Source organism: Amphiprion ocellaris, chromosome 13 (assembly GCF_022539595.1).
Source record: "Amphiprion ocellaris isolate individual 3 ecotype Okinawa chromosome 13, ASM2253959v1, whole genome shotgun sequence".
NCBI classification, from domain to species: Eukaryota; Metazoa; Chordata; class Actinopteri; family Pomacentridae; genus Amphiprion; species Amphiprion ocellaris.
The window spans coordinates 31,544,414-31,563,746 of record NC_072778.1 but is presented as its reverse complement, the minus strand read 5'-3'; the positions used below and the strand labels follow the sequence as shown (position 1 = coordinate 31,563,746).

Genomic DNA, 19,333 nt, shown 5'->3' with positions numbered 1-19,333 from the left:
GGCATACATTCTTTAATTTTCACTGATGATGGTTTATAATCACCTCCAGCCAAAGACAATCCTTTATAAGATGAAAGTACAAAGCAGCTGGAGAAGATTTTCTTTTTTTCTTTCTTTGCAGTGAAACGATAGAAAAACAGCAGCACCGTTTGATGGTGAGCAGATCTGCAGCAGTGTTGTTTGACTTGTTGTATTTTTTGCTGGCGGCCAGTGTGCCGGCCCTCCAGAGACAAACAGTCAGGAAGCTTTTTGGCCAGCAGTTTGACATGTACTTTCTTCAAGCTACCAGACAGCAGCTCATGAATTTGGCGGGGGGGGGGGGGGGGGGGGGGGGGGTGTTGTGGTACAGTTCACTACAGCAAAGTGACATCCTGAGATGAGTGCATGCATCATTTGACTCCACAAAAACCTGCCCTTCCCCTCCCTTCCAAAATAAAATGACAAAAACGCCACCAAAAACAAAAAAAATGGCAATAAAGGAATGTCGGTTACAGCACGTTAACACCACTACTAATCTACACTCAAACATTTGGCAAACTCATAACAGCATTTACTTGTGTGCTAAGCTATGAAAACAACATAAATAATCTGGTAATTTTCTGACACATGAACGTAACGCACAGATTTAAGTGCAAAACTCCGTCGCCGATCTGTGCTTGTTTATATACAAATAAATGAAAAACTGGATTTCTGGAATGCAATTTTTAAATTTCTGTTCTGACATTCAGACGGATAACTGATAATAGTCTGTTTGTGTGTGATGTTGAACTCTCAGAAGCAGGGTGCAGTGTGGGAAATAAGTATCGATGATGTCATCACCACGTCACGTTCTGATAGGCACAAACACAGAGGAGGGGGCAGCATAGAGCTGCAGGGTCAAACACATGACAGTCTATCAGTTTATGATCAGTTTTATGATGTGGTTCGCTTCTGTATGAGTCCAAACTTACTGTTCTGGTTTGTTGTCAGCTGTAACCGTGGTTACGCCTCATTTTCGATGGTCATCCCTGGGTTACTGGCACCTGAACACACACGGGTGGAATAAAATGCATCACATAAAGTTTCTCATTAGGGTATGTAAGCAGGAAGCTTTAGAGAAAGCCATTATCAGGTCGTTCAGTGCCAGCTCACCCAACCCTCTCTAATGGAAAACATAAAAGCTTTGCGGAAGTAGGTTTTATGGCAGAGCTGTTGTAATGGAATAGAAGTAGATTTCAGGAAAGATGGAGAAGATACGACCCTCTTAATATTTACAAAACAAGCATTTATCCCATTGATAAAAACAAGAAAGAAGCAGAGGAGCTATTTTCTGAAAAAAAAAAAAACACTATTACATCCTCATGAACACAACAATTCCTCAGAAAGGGTCGGTTTTGAACATGAGCAGAACTTTTTCTGGTGCTCTATTAAAGTGCAGGTGTTTATAAATTAATTAAACTGAATTAATTCATCGTTGACGTGACGAGGTGCCATAAAGTATAGTTAGAGGCAAGAGGTTGCTTAAGCAAACAAAAGACTCAAAAGAAGAGGAGAAGGAAGTAAAATCATACCAACTGTACCTGTGTTTACTTAGCAAAGATAAGGTCGAAAAAGGGGGAATAAATATTTGAAAGCTGTATAGAATGCCTGACAGCCTTTCTGTATTATATTCCATTATATTCTGAATGGTCATTTGGTGCCCAAATTTTGTATTTTCTTTACATAAAAGCAGGTATTTCCACCTTAAATTGCACAAAAAACACCACAAAAGGTGCATAAAAATTCACCCAAATGCAAGACATGTAGTATTTAATGCTCAGAATCACCTGGGATCAGACATCCGCTCACAAATGTTAAAATGAAACCGACACCCGCGTCTACCGGGTTGTATTCCATTTCACAGGTGTAAATAATAAAGTGACTGGTGAGTGTAGGTATCACATAGAGAAAGAAAACCTTCTAAACAAAAGTATTTAATGATAAATTAATGATATGTGCAAAGAATACTAATAATTTCCCATTAAAAATTTATTTAAAAATACGTTTCTTGGACAAATATACAATCAAAACAACTTAAAAGGTTTTTCAACTCTGAAGCTACATTTAGCATTAACAAAACCCTTTCAGACAAAAAACTATGTAATTAATGCTATTAATACTACATAGAATCAGATATTCATTACAAGAAAGTGAAAACTAGAGGAAATATTAACTTCTGAGACTTGATTTTGAGAATTGAAGAATCTTTGTGCAAGGAAATTATATATTGTTATTAATTTAATCACTCTGAAACATTCAGTTACAGTTGTTTAGTTTCAGATAATTTTGGGGGTTTTGTGGTTGTTTCATGCAAATTTCAACCAAATTCTGTGAAAAATAAATATTCCTGAGGCTCAGGAGGAATCGCAAAAGAAGATTTAATTCAGTTCAAGAGTCCAAACTTTTAAAAAATCATAACTAAAAAAGTTTGTTGTAGAACTTTAGGATTTTTGTAGTAGAACATAAGTTTTTACGGTAATTTTTTCAGCAAAATTCCTGACATGAACAGACAAAGGTTTGGTGAGTTGATACAGAATGACCCTACAAGAAGTATAACATTATCTTGCCCTTCTTGTCCTTGTCTGCTGCACCGTCACTCTCAGACCAGGAGGGGGTGCTGCTCAGCAGGCGACTCTGACTCTCTCTCAGAGGTTTGGAGGGAAACTGGCGACCTTCTGCTGCACTGAAAACACAAAACCAGAGATGTAAACAAAACTTCATGGACAATTTTCCCGTTAAGATAAAACTTTTATAAATCCTGTCAGCTAAAATGAGCTGCTGCAGAGGGATTCTCCTGCTTCATTGAACCTACGCAGTCAATAAATCACTAGACTTGTACACTCTAGACCAGAGGTGTCAAACTCATTTAGTTCATATAGGCCACATTCAACCCAATTTGATCTCAAGTGACCAGTAAAATCAGAGCACAGTAACCTATAAATAAACACAACTCCAGATTTTTCCTTTGCTTTAGTACAAAAGAGTACATTCTGAAAATGTTCACATTTAAGGAATTATCTTTTTTTCAAAACATTACGAACCACCTGAAATTTGTTAAGAAAAATAAATTCAGTTTATCATTTACACATTACAACCTATAGATCACAGTGGATCGGCAAAGACACAAAACATTTAGTCACAGGCATCTGGAGCTGAATGATATAGTATTTTACTTTTAAAAAGACAAAAAAAACAACAAAAACAAGACAAAATATTACAAAAATGAGACACAAAACAACAAAAGCAAGAAGCAAAATGACAAAAAAAATGAGACAACACGAAACAGAACAAAAAAGAGACAAAAAAATTACACAAAAATTACAAAGTGACAAAAGATGGACAAAAAACTTTCAAGTCCCCTTCACAATCTTAACCCTCGTGTCGTCCTGCGGGTCAAAATTGACCCGTTTTAAAGTTTGAAAATGTGGGAAAAAAATATATTTTGACAGTGAAACTTCTGATGTCCACATTTTCAACATTTTTGGGAAATCTTTGAACCTTTTTTGGTGGAAAAAAAGAAATGTTAAAAATGTTTCTTAAGAATATTCACAAAAAATCAACCAAAATCCAGTGAATTTCACTGGTTTTTGGTTGATTTTTATGTGAATGTTCGTAAAGAAAATATTAGAAATTTTACTGATATATATGGAATCACTTTAGATATTTTTAGGATTTTTTGGGAAGATTTTTACTCATTTTTTGAAAATATTTAGAAGAATTTTCTTGCCAAATTTGAGGGATTTTTTTAAAAATAAAACTTTTAAGAGAAACTTTTAAGGGATTATTGGAATTTTCTTCCTGGAGGTTTTGCAAATTTTCCGAAATTTGGGGAATTTTTTTTCTGAATTTTTGGATTTTTTTTTCAGACAAGGAAACAATATTTTTTGGTGCCCGTAAATGAGGACAACAGGAGGGTTAACATACATGGAGACTTTACTTAAGACGTGTAATTAAAAATATTTTTGATTGTAGATTGGAAAACCTCCTCTAAGTCATTTTAGTTTGTTGGTTGGACATAATGTCAGTCGATACAAACTGGTCATTTTCTCTCTTATTTTGCAGTGTAGCTGTGCAGACTTGTGTTTCCATTTGTAATGGGTGGGTGTGTTCTTGTTTTCACTCACGCCTTGCTGGCAGGGTTGGAGCCGCTGGGTGACGACGGCTGCTCAGGGTCCAGATTCACCAGGCAGGTCGGGAAGGAGCAGCCGTCACCTGAACTGAAGCGCCAGAAACAAATACTATCAGCAATCTGTTCAATTTAAGGTGACATTATAACCCAACATGTCTACTGTTGTGGAAATGATGATTAATAAATTTCATGTTAAAGGAAGCCTGTGTAGCTTTTTGCTGAACACTGTTGCTACCGGTGGCAATTATGGGATAAGAGTAAATGCTAAAATGAAGTGTTAATGCGGCACAAGTAAAGATGAGTCAACCAGTCAGCAAAAATGATTCTGCAATGCAAATTATGCCACGTAATGCTATTAGCTAGCTTTACCCACCGAAAAAGCCACAAGTCATACAACTAAAGCTGTAGCATCAACACATTTGACATTTAACTTTTCATTCATGATGTGTTACTTTGTTATATTTGTACCTCAAAACTGTCTCGTGTTTGTACATTACAAGCTGTACAATCATAGAATTATTCATTCTGTCAGTACAAATTAGTAATTTTACTTCTGCATTAATTCACTGAGGGATGTAGCTGTTTGCAGCAGCTGATGTGCTCCTGCCTCTTCTGGGACTTTCTCCGTCTTTTGAACTCTTTGGTCTCAAACTAAGCGGCAGCGCTCACTAATCCCCAAACTGAACACTGATTTCATTCATTCAGGACTGCTTTGACATCCTGAGTAAAACTGTTGAAATGTGACCAAACCGCTCTGATGAAAGTGTGTGTGCTTTCTGTGAGCTCTGATGCAGAGTTTTAACACCACACTGCAAATAAATGTACATGGTATTATAATGAGCTTGTGTACAACAGATTTGTTTGCAGTCGCCATTTTTACTCCACCAAAGAACAGCGGAGTTATGTGACGATCAATGTACATTTGTCAGTCTGTCCATCTGTCTGTTAGCAACATTACTTTAAAACAGACTAATGGATTTGGATGAAATTTTCAGGGAAGGTCAGAAATGACACAAGGACCAAGTGATTGGATTTTGGCAGTGATGCGGCTTATAGTCTGGATCCATGGATTTGTTAAAGATTTTTGTATCATTGCGAGATAGAGGCATGGCGTCACTGTAACTATGACAGCAAGTGAACACAATCATGTGAACACAATCATGTGATTGACAGCTGCCTGCTAAAGATCACATGATTGTGATCCTACTACAAATCCACGACTGTGGACTTATCAGGACTTATCTGTCAGAAATGATACAAGGAACAATTGTGGGGGTGTTTCCGAGTCCATCAATTCCTGCCACCCGCTACATATTTAGGTCCTGCGATTCGGTATCTGTACATAACGTACACATGCATAACACACGCCTGTGCTCAGCACAAGGTCATTTTGTTTGTGGGTACATCTATATTAAATGACATTCTATGATGCTGTGATTTCTGCCACAAATTTTCACAAGATTTCAGGCATCGGAAATTAAACGACTGTGCAGCCTTGGTGGAGTACTGCGCTCTCTGAGTGCTTTACTTGTTTAAAAATGGTTTGTACTATATGCCAATTTTGTTTTTTAAATGCAAGGGAAATGGAGGCGACATTGATCATCTACAATATCCAAACCACTGACAGGTGGTAACATTGATTATCTTGTTACAATGCGATGTCCTGCTAGGAAACGTTGTGTCCTGGTATTCATGTGGTTGCTGCTTTGGTACCCATCTAAGTATTGTGGCAGACCAAGCTCTCCCCAATGCCAGCAGGCCCTGCCACACTGCAAATAATGCTCAGGAACAACTCAAGGAAAATGACGAAGGGGCAAACTCAAAAATCTTCAGATCCCAAGTCAATCAAGCATCCACAAAGGACCAATAACTCAACCCCCAGGACCCAAAGGATCCACTGAATCCCAGTTCCAGACACCACAGGTCTCCCCCAGAGGTCCAGTGTACGTTCCCCAATGATTCACAGCTGTTTTAGCAGCAGAAAGGGGACCTACACAATAACACGCAGGTGGTTTTAATATCGTGGTTAATCTGTGTGGAGCTCATAATAACTCTTAGGAGTAAAAATGTTCAGCTATTCAGAGGGTCATAAGGGGCTGGAGTCTATCCCACCTGACATTTAATTAGGCAAGTTCAACTCTGGGCTCATCACTTACCACAGAACCACCACACCACCTCTAACTAGAATGTGCAATTCCTGGACAAATTGCAGTGTGATTGCTGGTAGCTGTTGCTTAAAACTGCTGCTGCTTGTGTACTCCTGCAAAACCTGTTTGATTAGAGCAGACCTGGGCATCCTACGGCCCGCGGGCCACATCCGGCCCGCTGGATGACCCTGACTGGCCCATATGAGGTCATTGGAAAATATTAAAAGTCAGTGCAAATATAAATCATCACAATGCATGCAAGCGATACGCCTGCACTGCTTTTACTTTGAAAGATCTGCTAAGGTGCCGTTTTTTTCGTACAAACATTTGACTGATGCAAAGCGGGGAGGATATCTGAAAGTTTGCTGCTAAACTGCTAAAGCAGCAAGGATTTTTACCAAAGCTCACATATAAAGGGATGTCAGTAAGCCATTCTCTGATGGAGAGTTTATAAAAGAATGTCTGGTGGACTCTGCAGCGTTTATATGCCCGGAGAAGAAAGGAGCGTTCGTTAATGTGCCCCTTTGGAGGCGAACCGTAACGAGGCGGGCGGAGAGCATCGCCGAAAATCTGGAGCTTCAGCTGCACAACAAAGTGTACGATTTTGACGTTTTGTCCTTGGCTCTGGACGAGAGCTGTGATGTCCGTGACACAGCCCAGTTACTCATCTTTGTACGTGGACTAACAAAAACCTTTGCGATGACGGAGGAGCTGTCAGCTGTGCAGCCAATGAAGGGAACCACGACGGTGAGTGATTCTTTCAATCAGGTAAATACATGCATGAACAAGCTGGGACTAAAATGGGAGAATTTGGTTGGTGTTACAACTGATGGCTGTCCAAATTTGACAGGGAAAAATGTTGGACTTTTGAAACGGATGCAAGATAAAGTGACTGAAATAAACCCAGAACAGAAACTGATATTGTTGCATTGTATTATACATCAGGAGGTGCTGTGTAAGTCAGTGCTAAAAATCAACCACGTGACTGATGTTGTAGCTAAAGTAGTTAACTTCATCAGGGCAGGAGCATTGAATTACAGACAGTTTGTTGTCTTTTTGGAGGAGATGAGAGTGAACATGGTAACCTTGGTTACCAGACAGCTGTCAGGTGGATCAGCCTGGACAAGATGCTTAAACGAGTTTGGGATCTGAGAGCAGAGATTCAAGAGTTTTGTGAGAAGAAAGGCAGGGACATCACCGAGCTCTCAGATGCAGACTGGATGGCAGACCTTGCTTTTGCTGTTGATGTGACTGCACTAATGAATGAACTAAATACCAAGCTGCAAGGCAACGGCCTCTTTGCGCATGAATGTACAGCCTGGTGACTGCTTTTATGAGAAAGCTGAAGTTTCTCTCAAGCCAGTTGGAGGGCAACATTCTCATCCACATGCCCACCCTGAAGGAAGTCACACCATCAAAAATATCTACAACTCAATAGGCAGCAATCATAGTTTAAATGAAAAAACAAAGTCTTTCATTAAATAGTTGTGTTCTGTGTTCCACATTTTCATTGTATCATTGTAATGTTTCATTTACTGTTTTTATTGAGATATATATTGAGCAGAGCTGTAAGTGTACTGGTCCGGCCCTTAACAACCGTCAAAGTTTCTCATGTGGCCCCGTATGAAAATTAATTGCCCACCCCTGGATTAGAGGATAGCCTCCTTTCCCAAGAGTGTTTAAACCATCATTATTCACTTATTATTGAATAACATTCAATAGTGACCATTTGGGAGGCTCTATTTTGATGCCTTTATTTGAATTGACAGCACAAAGATGTTTAAAAAAAAAAAAAAAAAAAAAAAAAAAAGGCCCTTACATTATGTTTGGACATATTTTAATCCTATTTTACCCAGAAACACAGCCCAAAGCAATATCCTGGTATCTTCTGTATATGCTTCGTCTTGATTTTATGTTAAAATTCATCCATTAGCTAAAACCCATTTTTTCCTGTAGAGGGTGGAGTCCAGTGCAGCTTACATAGGGTGAATGGTAGGTTACACCCTGGACAGGTTACCAGTGAATCACTGGGCAAAACTGAGAGACAAAAAAGGTTTGAACCAGAAGCTTGTTGTGAGGCAGCTGCCATGTAACTAAAATATGCAATTCCTGGAGAAATTGCAGTACGACTGCTGAAACTGGCTGCAGCTACTTGCTTGTGCACTTCAGCTTATACAGCAGGAGAACAGCCACACTGTTATTAGTGGACAACATGCTTTTTCACCTGGGCCACAGCACTAAAAATGCTCAAAAGATGGAGAACATATTTCAGTCAGTTGTAGCTGTCCTGCAAATCTACAGCACTGAATGATTCTAAATCTTTAATGTCAACAAGTTTTGAGTTGGTTGTATTTTTACTTGCATGTTGAAGCAGCACATGAAGTCTTTGACCTGATTGTGCTTCAGTCAGGATGTAACATTAGAGATGACCACCGCTTGGAAAACGTAAAATGATCCTCCTGAAGATGGTGTCAATAATTTATTTACTGGGATATTAGGTTTCCTGTTTCTAATAATTTAATCATCTTTTATTTGATAAGTGACTTCTTTTGAATACCTTCGAGGGACGACCTTTACCTGGAGAACACGGGAACAGGCCAGTATTTAACTTCATCCCCAAAGACCTGCCGGAAGTTCTTACTGAAGCCCAGACTGAAGCCGTTCTTATCTGTGCCGTGACGAAACACCGGAGCTCGCACAGCCTCTGAAAAAACACAGACGTGGAGAGGAAGAGTCAGTCTGGCATGAAGATGAATAAACACAGCGCTGCCTCCTCTGTCTTTATATAAGCCGTTATTCAAACTGATAACAGGAGCTCATTCAGACAACAGATCACCACAGGAGCTGTTCCTGCAGGACTACGGCATCAATGAAACAACTCTGAATGAAAGTGTCTTTGTTGTGCGGTAAAAGCAGACCTCAGACTGTTTCACCAGGTGTGACTTGTCCATCTGAACGGCGTATCAGTGTCTGTTACTAAGCTGCTTACTGCCCTGAGCCTTGTGTCTTTGCATTACACTGTAACATACTCCTGTGGATAATCCACTCTCCTCAACGCACACAGACAAAGTGTGCCACTGTGCACACATAATGAGAAAGTGCTCCGTCTGATAGCGGCCCAGAGAGGCTCATTGAGTCTCTGCGCTGATGAGGACGGTGACTGACTGGTGGGAGAAATGCAATGAAAACATCCTTCATCATTAGAGCAAAGACAACATTTGTGCAAACAGTGAGCAGACTAGAAGGAGATGCACACAGAAGAGGAGGCTGGAGTCCAACTGAGGCTGCTTCAAACACACAAACATCCACATAAACACCTACCAAGAGTGGATCTGTTCTTACAGACCAGCCAGCAGTGGTAGATGAAGAGCGACGCCAGGCTGACGGAAAACATGGAGGACGAGAAGAAGAGGAACAGGATGTGGAACTTTGCCTGAGTGTCTGGGAGGCCGTTCTGGGGGGTAAACAAAACAATAACACATTTAAACTGACAAAAGAGGACATGAAAATGAGTTAAATCTCATCATCAGGCACCGTCTACTGGGATTTATGAGACCTCAACTAACTATTTTAAGGGAAACTCAGTAAAGTGCTTCTATTTTAGCACCAGTAACTAGCTGTTTACTTCATACCAGGTATTCCTTCAGACGGAAATGTGCTCTACCTCCAGCCTTGTGAGAAAAATCAAATACCACATATGTAAAACATAAATGTGATGTTTTGTGCAGATAAGAAAGACTTTCCATCATGTAATCAAAGATCCCTGTCATGTTGGATTAGCAATACTTACTAGCCAAAACTTTATGAAGTACTGAAGATCTGTAGCAGTTATAAAAAGGCAGTAAAGTAGCGAATACGCCAGGAACAGCATGAAAAACTTGTAGTTGGAGAATCCCACACAGTTATTCACCCTGTGAGAAGAATGAAGGGATGTAGGTCAATGTACATGTTGAAACCTTTTCTAAATTATATATTTTATTTTTCTAAAATCTTCACTGCAGCTGAACAGAAGAACAGTAAAATGTGGGGATGAGTTGTTGGGCACCTTTTATATTAACTCAGTTCTTTGATTTTTCTAATAAATTTCTGGGGGCTTATTTTCATTTAATATGGGGTTCACACTCTCTCCCAGATGAACTAACGGGGAACCTGAATGGTAATAATGGTATTTATTTAAATAATACACTACTGTTCAAAAGCTTGGGGTCACCCAGCCAATTTCATGTTTTCCATGAAAACTCCCACTTTTATTCATGTGTTAACTGCACAAGGGTTTTCTAATAATTAATGAGCCTTTCAACACCATTAGCTAACACAATGTAGCATTAGAACACAGGAGTGATGGTTGCTGGAAATGTTCCTCTGTACCCCTATGGAGATATTCCATTAAAAATCAGCTGTTTCCAGCTAGAATAGTCATTTACCACATTAACAATGTCTGCACTGTATTTCTGATTCATTTGTTGTTATCTTCATTGAAAAAAGCTTTTCTTTAAAATATAAGGATATTTCAAACTTTTCAATGGTAATGTATGTCATTTCACTGAGTTAACAAATCTGTTTTTCTGCTTTATTTTTCATGTTATTACAAAAAACAAAATGCCAAACTAGATTTGAGAAGCAACCTTTCATTATGAACATTTTGGCCCAGCAGCCTGATATCACCAAATGATATATAATTAACAAGCCAGTTTATTAAGTCATTTTGCAAGTTGTCATAACACATTTTTTGCTTTTCGTGTGTCATTTTGCACTAATCCCTCTCCACTGATTGATGTTTTGCAGCGACAGAGTTGCATCGTGAAAGCAAAGTCAATCGTGAGCTCTTGGATAATCATTTATCTGTTTGTGTGAAGGCTGACTACTGTTTTTTGTAATTGGACGGGTGTGTGCCACATAAGAATTCAGGAATAGCTGTTATATTGAAAAGCTCCATTTAGGGAGCTGCATTTTCATCTAAGCTAGAAAGTAGAACTCAGCATTTTCTTCCATGTTGTGGAAAAAATACCAGAGATTAAATGCACAGAACTCTCCATAACTAACCAGTGGAAAAAGAGTTTTGTGTTCATTTTTGTAGTATAAATACGCTGTACCTCCTTTGCCTCTGTTTGCTGACCAGATTCTTCCTTTATCCCGACTGCAATAGATTCAAATTTACTAACAATCCAGAAATGTGCTTGTTTGATTTCACAAGATTTTTAGCAGTTTTGCACAACAGCATGTATTTAGTTTCCCATTGCAACACAGATTTCCTCTTGTATTTACATTTATTTTTGGCATAAAACATGCATCCCACTAAAGTTTTCAAAGGAACGCTGGAGTTGTGCGACGATTGGCGTACATTTGTCTGTCCATCTGTTTGTTAGCAACATTACTCAAAACTGGGCCAATGGATTTGGATGAAATTTTCAGGGAAGGTCAGAAATGACACAAGGACCAACTGATTAGATTTTGGCAGTGATGTGGCTTATTGTCTGGATCCACGGATTTGCTGAACACTTCTGCATCATTACGAGATAGCGTCACTGTAACTATGACAACAAGTGAACACTACATCAGCTGCCTGCTGACGATCACATGATTATGATCCTACTACAAATCCACCATTGCAGACTTATCAGGACTTATCCATCAGAAATGATACAAGGAACAGTTGATTAAATTGTGGAGGTGTTTCCGAGTCCTATCAATTCTTGCCACCTGCTACATATTTAGGTCACACAATTCGGTATCCGTACATAACGTACACATGCATATCACACGCCTGTGCTCAGCGCAAGGTCATTTTGTTTGTGAGTACATCTATATTAAATGGACACATTCCATAGTGCCGTGATTTTTGCCACGAATTTTTTGAAGATTTCATTTGTCGGAAATGATACAATGACTGAGCAGCCTTGGTGGAGTACTTGTCTATTTGTTTTGGCCTCAATAATAGTAGAAAATCTTGAAACATGAGAATTACAGGGCTTGGTATGTTTAGTGCATTACATTTTATCTGAGGACATGTTCACACAGTGCACGTTTTGGTGAACACAGCAACAAACAACTCCTAAATCCTTTATGACGTGACGGAAAATTGCATTACCACTGATTTCTCATCTTTTTTTTCCTTGGTTTGATATAGAGCAGAGACAGCAGACAAACTCTTCATGTTCGCCACAAATTACACTGACGAATATCTGATTTATTCTGCCTCCCACTGCTGCCAAAATCAGTCTTCTGGCAGCTGCGAGTATCACATTCTGAGCAATAAACAGGCTGTTTGTGTGTCTGTATGACGCCTGTTTACATAACCCAGATATCTGGAGTGGAACTGAGGAGTGTGCTGCAATCTTAAATATGTTGGACTGCGACACTTGAATACTGTGGGGCTTTTAATGAAAAAGAAATATATAACAGCAAGGATACAAGAACAGCATGTGAGCACGGCCTGTTTAATAAAAGAGAATCACTACATACCAGGGGCAGTGGTGATCCATCTTCAGGATGCATCTGAAACGCAGCAGGGTCAGACGTCAGTGTAATTGAATCTTACTCGGTCTGCCAGAGTGCAATATATTGTGTGGTCTGTTCTCTATAGGTGTGTGAGCAGAGAGCCGTACTTATCACAGACTGAACAATGGTGACATCGATCAGGCTTCAGCAGCTGGCAGCGGTCACAGAAACGGATTGCTGAGGAGACACAACCAATTCAATCACACAGCCGTCAGCAGCAGCAGCCTCTCCTGACTCTTGACCACAGACTAACAAGGTGACAGCGTTTGAAATGAGCCCTGAGAGCTGCATGTCAGTCCAGACTGGTCTGGTTGTTCTGCATCAGCAGCACCGTCTACTGTACTGTACCTCCAGAGTTGGTGCGGGTGTAGATGGGCAGGTCCTTGGCTATCCTCCTCAGGATCTCCTGCTGGGACTCTCCTCGATCTTCACGCTCCAGCAGCTCCTTGTCAGAGTGGGACAGGTGGAACTATGTAGGGCAGAACACGGAGGGAAAGTCAAACAACACCTGTGATTTATCAATGGCTCGATCTCTGATCAGTGCTGTTTATCGTGTCAGTGAAACCATCACAACTGATTCACTCATTGTGTCAGATACGCTGCATGCTGTTTGAGAGTCAGTAATGCAGGAACGCCTGGTGTTAAAATACCAGGCAGTGAAGGGTGTCTCTGCTTCTTCCATTTGTTTTGGCTCTTTCTGCCCCAGCAGGTAAAATAGGAGCAAAGCAGCACAGAGCTGCGATATTACTTTCAGCCGCTGAGGCAATTTATTATTGAACACTGGAAACAAATAACTGTGATGACAACAAATGGCGCAGCACACGTGAAATTTTGATTACAATCTCCTGAAACCTCAAGTGATCCGGTGATCACGCCTCATAAAGGAAAGCTTTCACATGAGCTGACCGTCGCCTCAGTGGGAATTGAAACACAAAGATGGCTTTTCTGTGACTCCTCTAAGATGCATGCGTCGCCCTGCAGCTGAAGTGCTTTGGTCAGGATCAGAGGCAGTAAAGTGCAGCTCCAGGCGGCAGCCGACTTCATTGGGTCCCAGTCAGACACACTCACCTCCTTCAGGGGGTTCATAGGCCTGGTGAAGATGGTTTGCCAGTACGCCCACACAAACATGATGAAAATGACATGGTAGGCCAGCAAGTACACGACTGCAAGCGAAAACAACAGTAAAGCACGTCAGCGCTTAGTCACAGTTTGTAGCTTCACTGAATATCACTAATGTTGGTGTGATTCAAAGTCACTTCTGTTCTTTTTCATCTGGAAAATAATTATTGTATTAAAATTTGTGTTGAATAATTAGTTTCCACTGTAGTTTACGTGCAATGTTCCAGTGTGAAAATGCAGGAAAAAAATTAGGCTAAAAAATATATCAGACCAAATGTACAAGTTTGACACAGATGGTGTTTTGTTTTTTTTGACAGATTTGTCCACAGTTATGTTAAAGAAACCCTCCACTGATTTCAAGTGTTTGTTTTTTTTTAAATTAAGATGGTAAATGTGGCTATTTCATGTTTTGGAACAGATATTTTGAGCGAAATAAGCAGTCAAGGTCCTAACTGAGTATTTGAATACTTGAAACAGCATTGATGATAGTTTCTTTCTCTCTGTATCATAATTATTCTCCAGATCAGTCACTGAGTCTAACATGTTTTGGTTTATTTCTTCAAAATTAGAATTGCTGTTGCATGTTGTAGACTAGTTTTACAGTGTACAATAGTGACGGAGAGACAGAAACTTCATAGATCTGCACATTCTGAAGTAAGCAACTGTGTTAAGTTACATCATTTTAAGGAGTGTCTATGTATAAAGGTGTGTGTGTGTGTATATATATATATATATATATATATGTGTGTGTGTATGTGTGTGTGTACACTGTAACACTAGTCTACATATATATATATATATATATATATATATATATATATATATATATATATATATATATATGTATATTTAATATATGTATATTTTGTTTCGAATATTTTTTTGTCTTTCTTTTTTTATCAGTCCAATGGTGAGCTTTTTGTATCAAAATTTCAGTCATGATGTGCACCAACTAGTGTATGTTCTGGCTGACAATAAAGTGGCTATTCTATTCTATTCTATTCTATTTCTATTCTATTCTATTCTATTCTATTCTATTCTATTCTATTCTATTCTATTCTATTCTATTCTAGGAGGTAGGAGGAGACTATTTAAAGACCTTTTAAATACATAACTTAGATACATAGAGACATGTTTTTAGGTGTTTATTCAGCAACTGTAATTACAACTGTTGAATCTCTGAATTCATCTTGGTTTATTGTGTGATTTAAATCTTCATTTTGGAAGACGAAGTTAATATCTAGCAGTCTTAAAAAGGCTATTTATTTTGAAAGAAACAAGTTGATCATCACTGAAGAAGACCAAATATCTATGAGTTGATTAATCTATTTAATTTACAGTTCACCTGACAGGGAAGCAATGTGCCTCATTTTTATTTCTAGAATAGAGATGCTCACAATGATGATGCTGAAACATCCTGATTCTGCAGGTGTAATGTTTACTGCATTCATCTCAGCATAGCTTGTTAGCTGCTAGTAATGGATTGATTAATTAATGACGACTAACAGGAGCTACACTGGGTACAGACTAGTTACTGGGGCCTGACTAGCTTCTGCAGCTAATGGGTGGTTTTCTATTTTGCATATGAGCACAGATAAAAGTGCAAACAGCAACTAAGTTTTTTTACATGCATATAGACATTATTTATAGTTGACACATTATTAAATAAGTGCACTGCCGACAGAGTGTAGATCTGATTAAGGAAACAGAGGTGATGCAGATTTAAGTGTCTCATTATTTTACATTGTTGTGTATTTTTCTGTTTTCTCACCATCTGTTGAAAAAAAATATCAGTCGACTGCTTGTGTTAACATGTTAAAATGTGTTAATTAGCGCTAAACAGCTGATGAGAATGTCATTAGTTTAGCCATTATTTGGTGATAAATCAGATTATTGGACGTGACATTTAACCCGCTGGTGACTGCAGAGGTAAAGGCAGTAAAGTCAATAAGATCCTTCCTCTGGGGAATATTAATGTTGGTACAGAATTAGTTGTGGAGATGATTTAATCTGGACTAAATTATTAGACTAACACCTACAAAATGCCTAAAAATTAAAAATAATTATCTTGGTCTCTGTTGACTCCTCTCTGCACTCTGAATGCAAGCCTTCCTTCACACACAGAGCCGAGTTAAAGACAGAATCTTATGACACACTTCCAGCTGATACAAGCAGATTATAGTGTTTTGATGGTTGCTGCCTCTGCACACACTGAAAGCTGCTGAACCTCCTCCGACAGACACAGCTGAACACACTTACGGTTCCTCTTAATGTTAAACAGCGTTATAAAACACTTACCCTTTTCTCCCGTGTTTTCAATGGACTCTGAAAAAAATCACAAATTAAAAGACACAGTCAGGCGCTGCGGGACACGAATATGTGGATTAACAAGAGGAGAGTGGAAGTGTTATTTTTCTTTTTAAATCCTTCACCCGGGGACGACCCCTGTGGAGTGTTTGACTGTCAGTAGGTTTGACTGACAGTCAATGTGTGGATTCAGATTAGCAAAACTGAAAAATGCTGACTCTGTAACCACTTCATTCCAGCGTCCGATACCACACCAGGCATCAAATCCATACACAACACACTCCCTGCTGAACAGTTTGGTTCATTGCTCCTCTCATGTAAAGAAGCATTACTGCGCATTAACAAAAGATGCCGCAAAACACACTAACATCCTGCACAGTTTGTGTGTTTGAGAATTCCCACAGAGGGAAGCTGCAGATCAACACTTAATGAGCATCAACAGAGGCAACAATATGAATGTCATTTACAATATTATTTAATTTGTCCAATATCAGTTTCAGTATTATGTGCAATAGTATAGTTTCATGTGCAGAATTTCACTTTCATGTACAATGTGTCAATGTCATGTGGTATACTTCATTTTTCAGGTGCAATATTTCAATATAATGTCTAAAAATGTATTATCATCCATCCATTATCTATATGCAGCTTAATCCTCATTAAGGTCACGGAGGGGCTGGAGTCCCAGCTGACTGATGGTGAAGGCAGGGAACACCTGGACAGGTCACCACTCTGTCACAACAGAGACAAACAATCACACTCACAGCTCAAAGCTTAGGTCTTAAGAGGATTAATTTAACGTGTAATATTTCATTATTATGTATAATATTTCAATTTCAGGTGCACTATTTTGATTACATGTGCAATATTTCATTTTAATGTGCAGTATTTTATTGTACACAATAAAAACAAGCAAAGTGGAGACCTGTTGGAGGAGTTGACCCTGTTTTCATATTTGTCCTAATATCTGAGCACTGATTAGCTGAACGTACACACTCATCCATCTTCAGCAATTAGCCTGTAAAGCTGCACACATGCACACACACACACACACACACACACACACACACACACACACACACACATACATGAGAAAAGGTGAACCAAGGAGCTGAATTGAGGCATGCAGCCAAAAACTGTGCCTTGCCAGCATAAAAGCTCCAGAGTCTGACAGTGTGTGTGTGTGTGTGTGTGTGTGTGTGTGTGTGTGTGTGTGTGTGTGTGTGTGTGTGTGTGTGTGTGTGTGTGTGTGTGTGTGTGTGTGTGTGTGTGTGTGTGTGTGTGTGTGTGTGTGTGTGTGTGTGTGATTAAGGGCATGTGCAAGGATGTATATTAAAGCGTCTGTGAGCATTACAGTCAGTCCATCAACACTCAACCTTTTTTCTCTTTGCAGAAATTTCTTGCCCACAACGAGGTATTCCTGACTCCAAGAACATCACCTGATTCCACACATTTAATATCTTGAAAAGATGACCAACTGTTCAAAGGCAGATGTGAAAAAGAAAGTGGGTCAACCGCAGATTGCTTGGGGTGAATTATGTAAGCCAGACAATGGGATTAACTGAGCTGACGAGCGAGAGGTATCAGCTGACGATACGTTCACACAACCGACTCTGTGTCTGTGTGCAGAGCACATGCTGGCCCTGAGCGGCTGCCGTCCTGCTGCTGTTTTCATCTGTCCCGCCATGTGACCGTCACAATTTCACTCTTGTTCCACAGGATGCAAAACAACATGCTGTTTAAAAAAGAAAGAAAACCCCGATCTGAGAGTGCTGAGAGTGATTTCTGTTATCCTGCAGTAATCAAAGCTGGTTTAATATCTCATAGAGGGCAGCAGACAAGTGGTGCCCTGTAATTCTAGAAAAGGTTCATCCGGGGACAGGCCTCTCTCTGATGAACTCAGTCAACCCCACTCCTGCAGCATCGCAGCTGCAAAGACAAACATAAAGGTGTAGATGAAGCCGGATTGCATGTTTGACCACATTTGAAGAGGGAGTAAACAGCCAGAACATCAAAGCCCTCCCTTCTTCCTGTGTTTTCCTCTGTTTGCTCTCATTAAAGAGTCTCCATTTCATCCCCCCTCTTTTTTCTTTTTTTGACATAGGAGATTTTCTTTCCTAGTGGTCTGACAAGCTGCCAAATGGAGCACAAGAGTAGGCTGCTGAGACTCCTCTGAGACATCCTAGATACCATTACTCACTATCCAGGTCAACTCTGTGTCCACCGTTCACCGACGAGGTTCGCTGTCTGCAACCGTCCACCGGCGAAGGAAAGATTCAGGCCTGACTCAACAGCCAGGCTTCTTAGCAAATGATAAAGTGTTTTTGGTGGAGGAAATGAAGCTCAGCAACTATGAGCCTGGAGGTATTAGAGTAAGACTTTAAGACAGTGCAGATGGAGTGGTAGTGCTGGAATCAGGTGGTCTAATCCCCATTCTTACATCCTGTGATAATGCATGCACTTTATGATAAAAAGCAGGCGGTGCAATCTTTCTATTTTTCTGTCATGCAAGAAATAGTAATAATCACACACTTCTCTGTGACAATATGCTGACAATTGCATGGAGTATTTTTGTCATGTGACTGTCCACATACTGCATAAACAACCAGCCAGTCTTCTGCATCCCAAATAGAAAAAAAAAACATCATTCAGCTCCACAAACTGCTGAAATGCTTCCAAAAAACAGTCAGTAGGCATTTCCTCCCCTTCTCTCTTTCTCTCCACACACACACACACACACACACACACACACGCACGCCTCATGCTCGTAGTACCCAGACAGATGATTCTTACCTATGCAAAGCTGCAGAACATAGGCGTAGTATGACCAAGCCACTATGAGGGCGATGAACAGGACCGGGATCCAGTACAAAACTCTCTGGCAGCCCCGCTTGATACTACGCGAGCCCGACGGTGCCATAGTCTAGGAGCGGATCATTTCCCGTGCGCATTCGTGTGCTTCTCCTTTCCCAGTGTGTGTGTGTGTTTGTGTGGTGTGTGTGTCTTCGTGTAGACTGTCACTGCATCGTAGCTCCGGCTCTGATCAGCCTAAATCGGCAGCTCAGACGCAACATCCTTCCAGCCTCCCACCCGCCGCCTTCTGCTGCTGCTGCTG

At 40.0% G+C, this 19,333-nt stretch overlaps 1 protein-coding gene across 2 annotated transcripts; it reads right to left on the bottom strand.

Moving 5' to 3' along the window:
• Window positions 1-325: 325 nt before the first annotated feature.
• On the bottom strand, window positions 326-19,323 carry zdhhc2 (zinc finger DHHC-type palmitoyltransferase 2). 2 transcript variants are annotated; one of them, XM_055016782.1, is made up of 14 exons: window positions 19,012-19,323; window positions 16,210-16,236; window positions 13,861-13,955; window positions 13,141-13,261; window positions 12,900-12,969; window positions 12,757-12,789; window positions 10,085-10,205; window positions 9,927-9,965; window positions 9,616-9,748; window positions 8,872-8,998; window positions 4,143-4,235; window positions 2,586-2,701; window positions 951-1,022; window positions 326-868 (listed from the first exon to the last, which is right to left on the bottom strand). In XM_055016782.1, exons 1-13 carry the CDS (start codon window positions 19,136-19,138, stop codon window positions 982-984), a joined length of 1,143 nt encoding a protein of 380 aa, XP_054872757.1. In that variant the 5' UTR covers window positions 19,139-19,323; the 3' UTR covers window positions 326-868; window positions 951-981. The 2 variants fall into 2 exon arrangements, with proteins under 2 accessions (XP_054872757.1, XP_023128063.3); XM_023272295.3 differs by lacking the exon at window positions 9,927-9,965 and having other exon boundaries at window positions 19,012-19,317.
• Between the last annotated feature and the right edge of the window lie 10 nt (window positions 19,324-19,333).

Coding starts and splice junctions, on each gene's coding strand:
- zdhhc2 (XM_055016782.1), bottom strand. CDS start 19,138: ATGGCACCGTCGGGCTCGCGTAGTATCAAGCGGGGCTGCCAGAGAGTT. Junction 9,749..9,926: donor TCCGTCTGAAGGAATACCTG/GTATGAAGTAAA, acceptor TTTACCCCCCAG/AACGGCCTCCCAGACACTCA. Junction 1,023..2,585: donor AGCAGACAAGGACAAGAAGG/GCAAGATAATGT, acceptor GTGTGTGTTCAG/GTGCCAGTAACCCAGGGATG.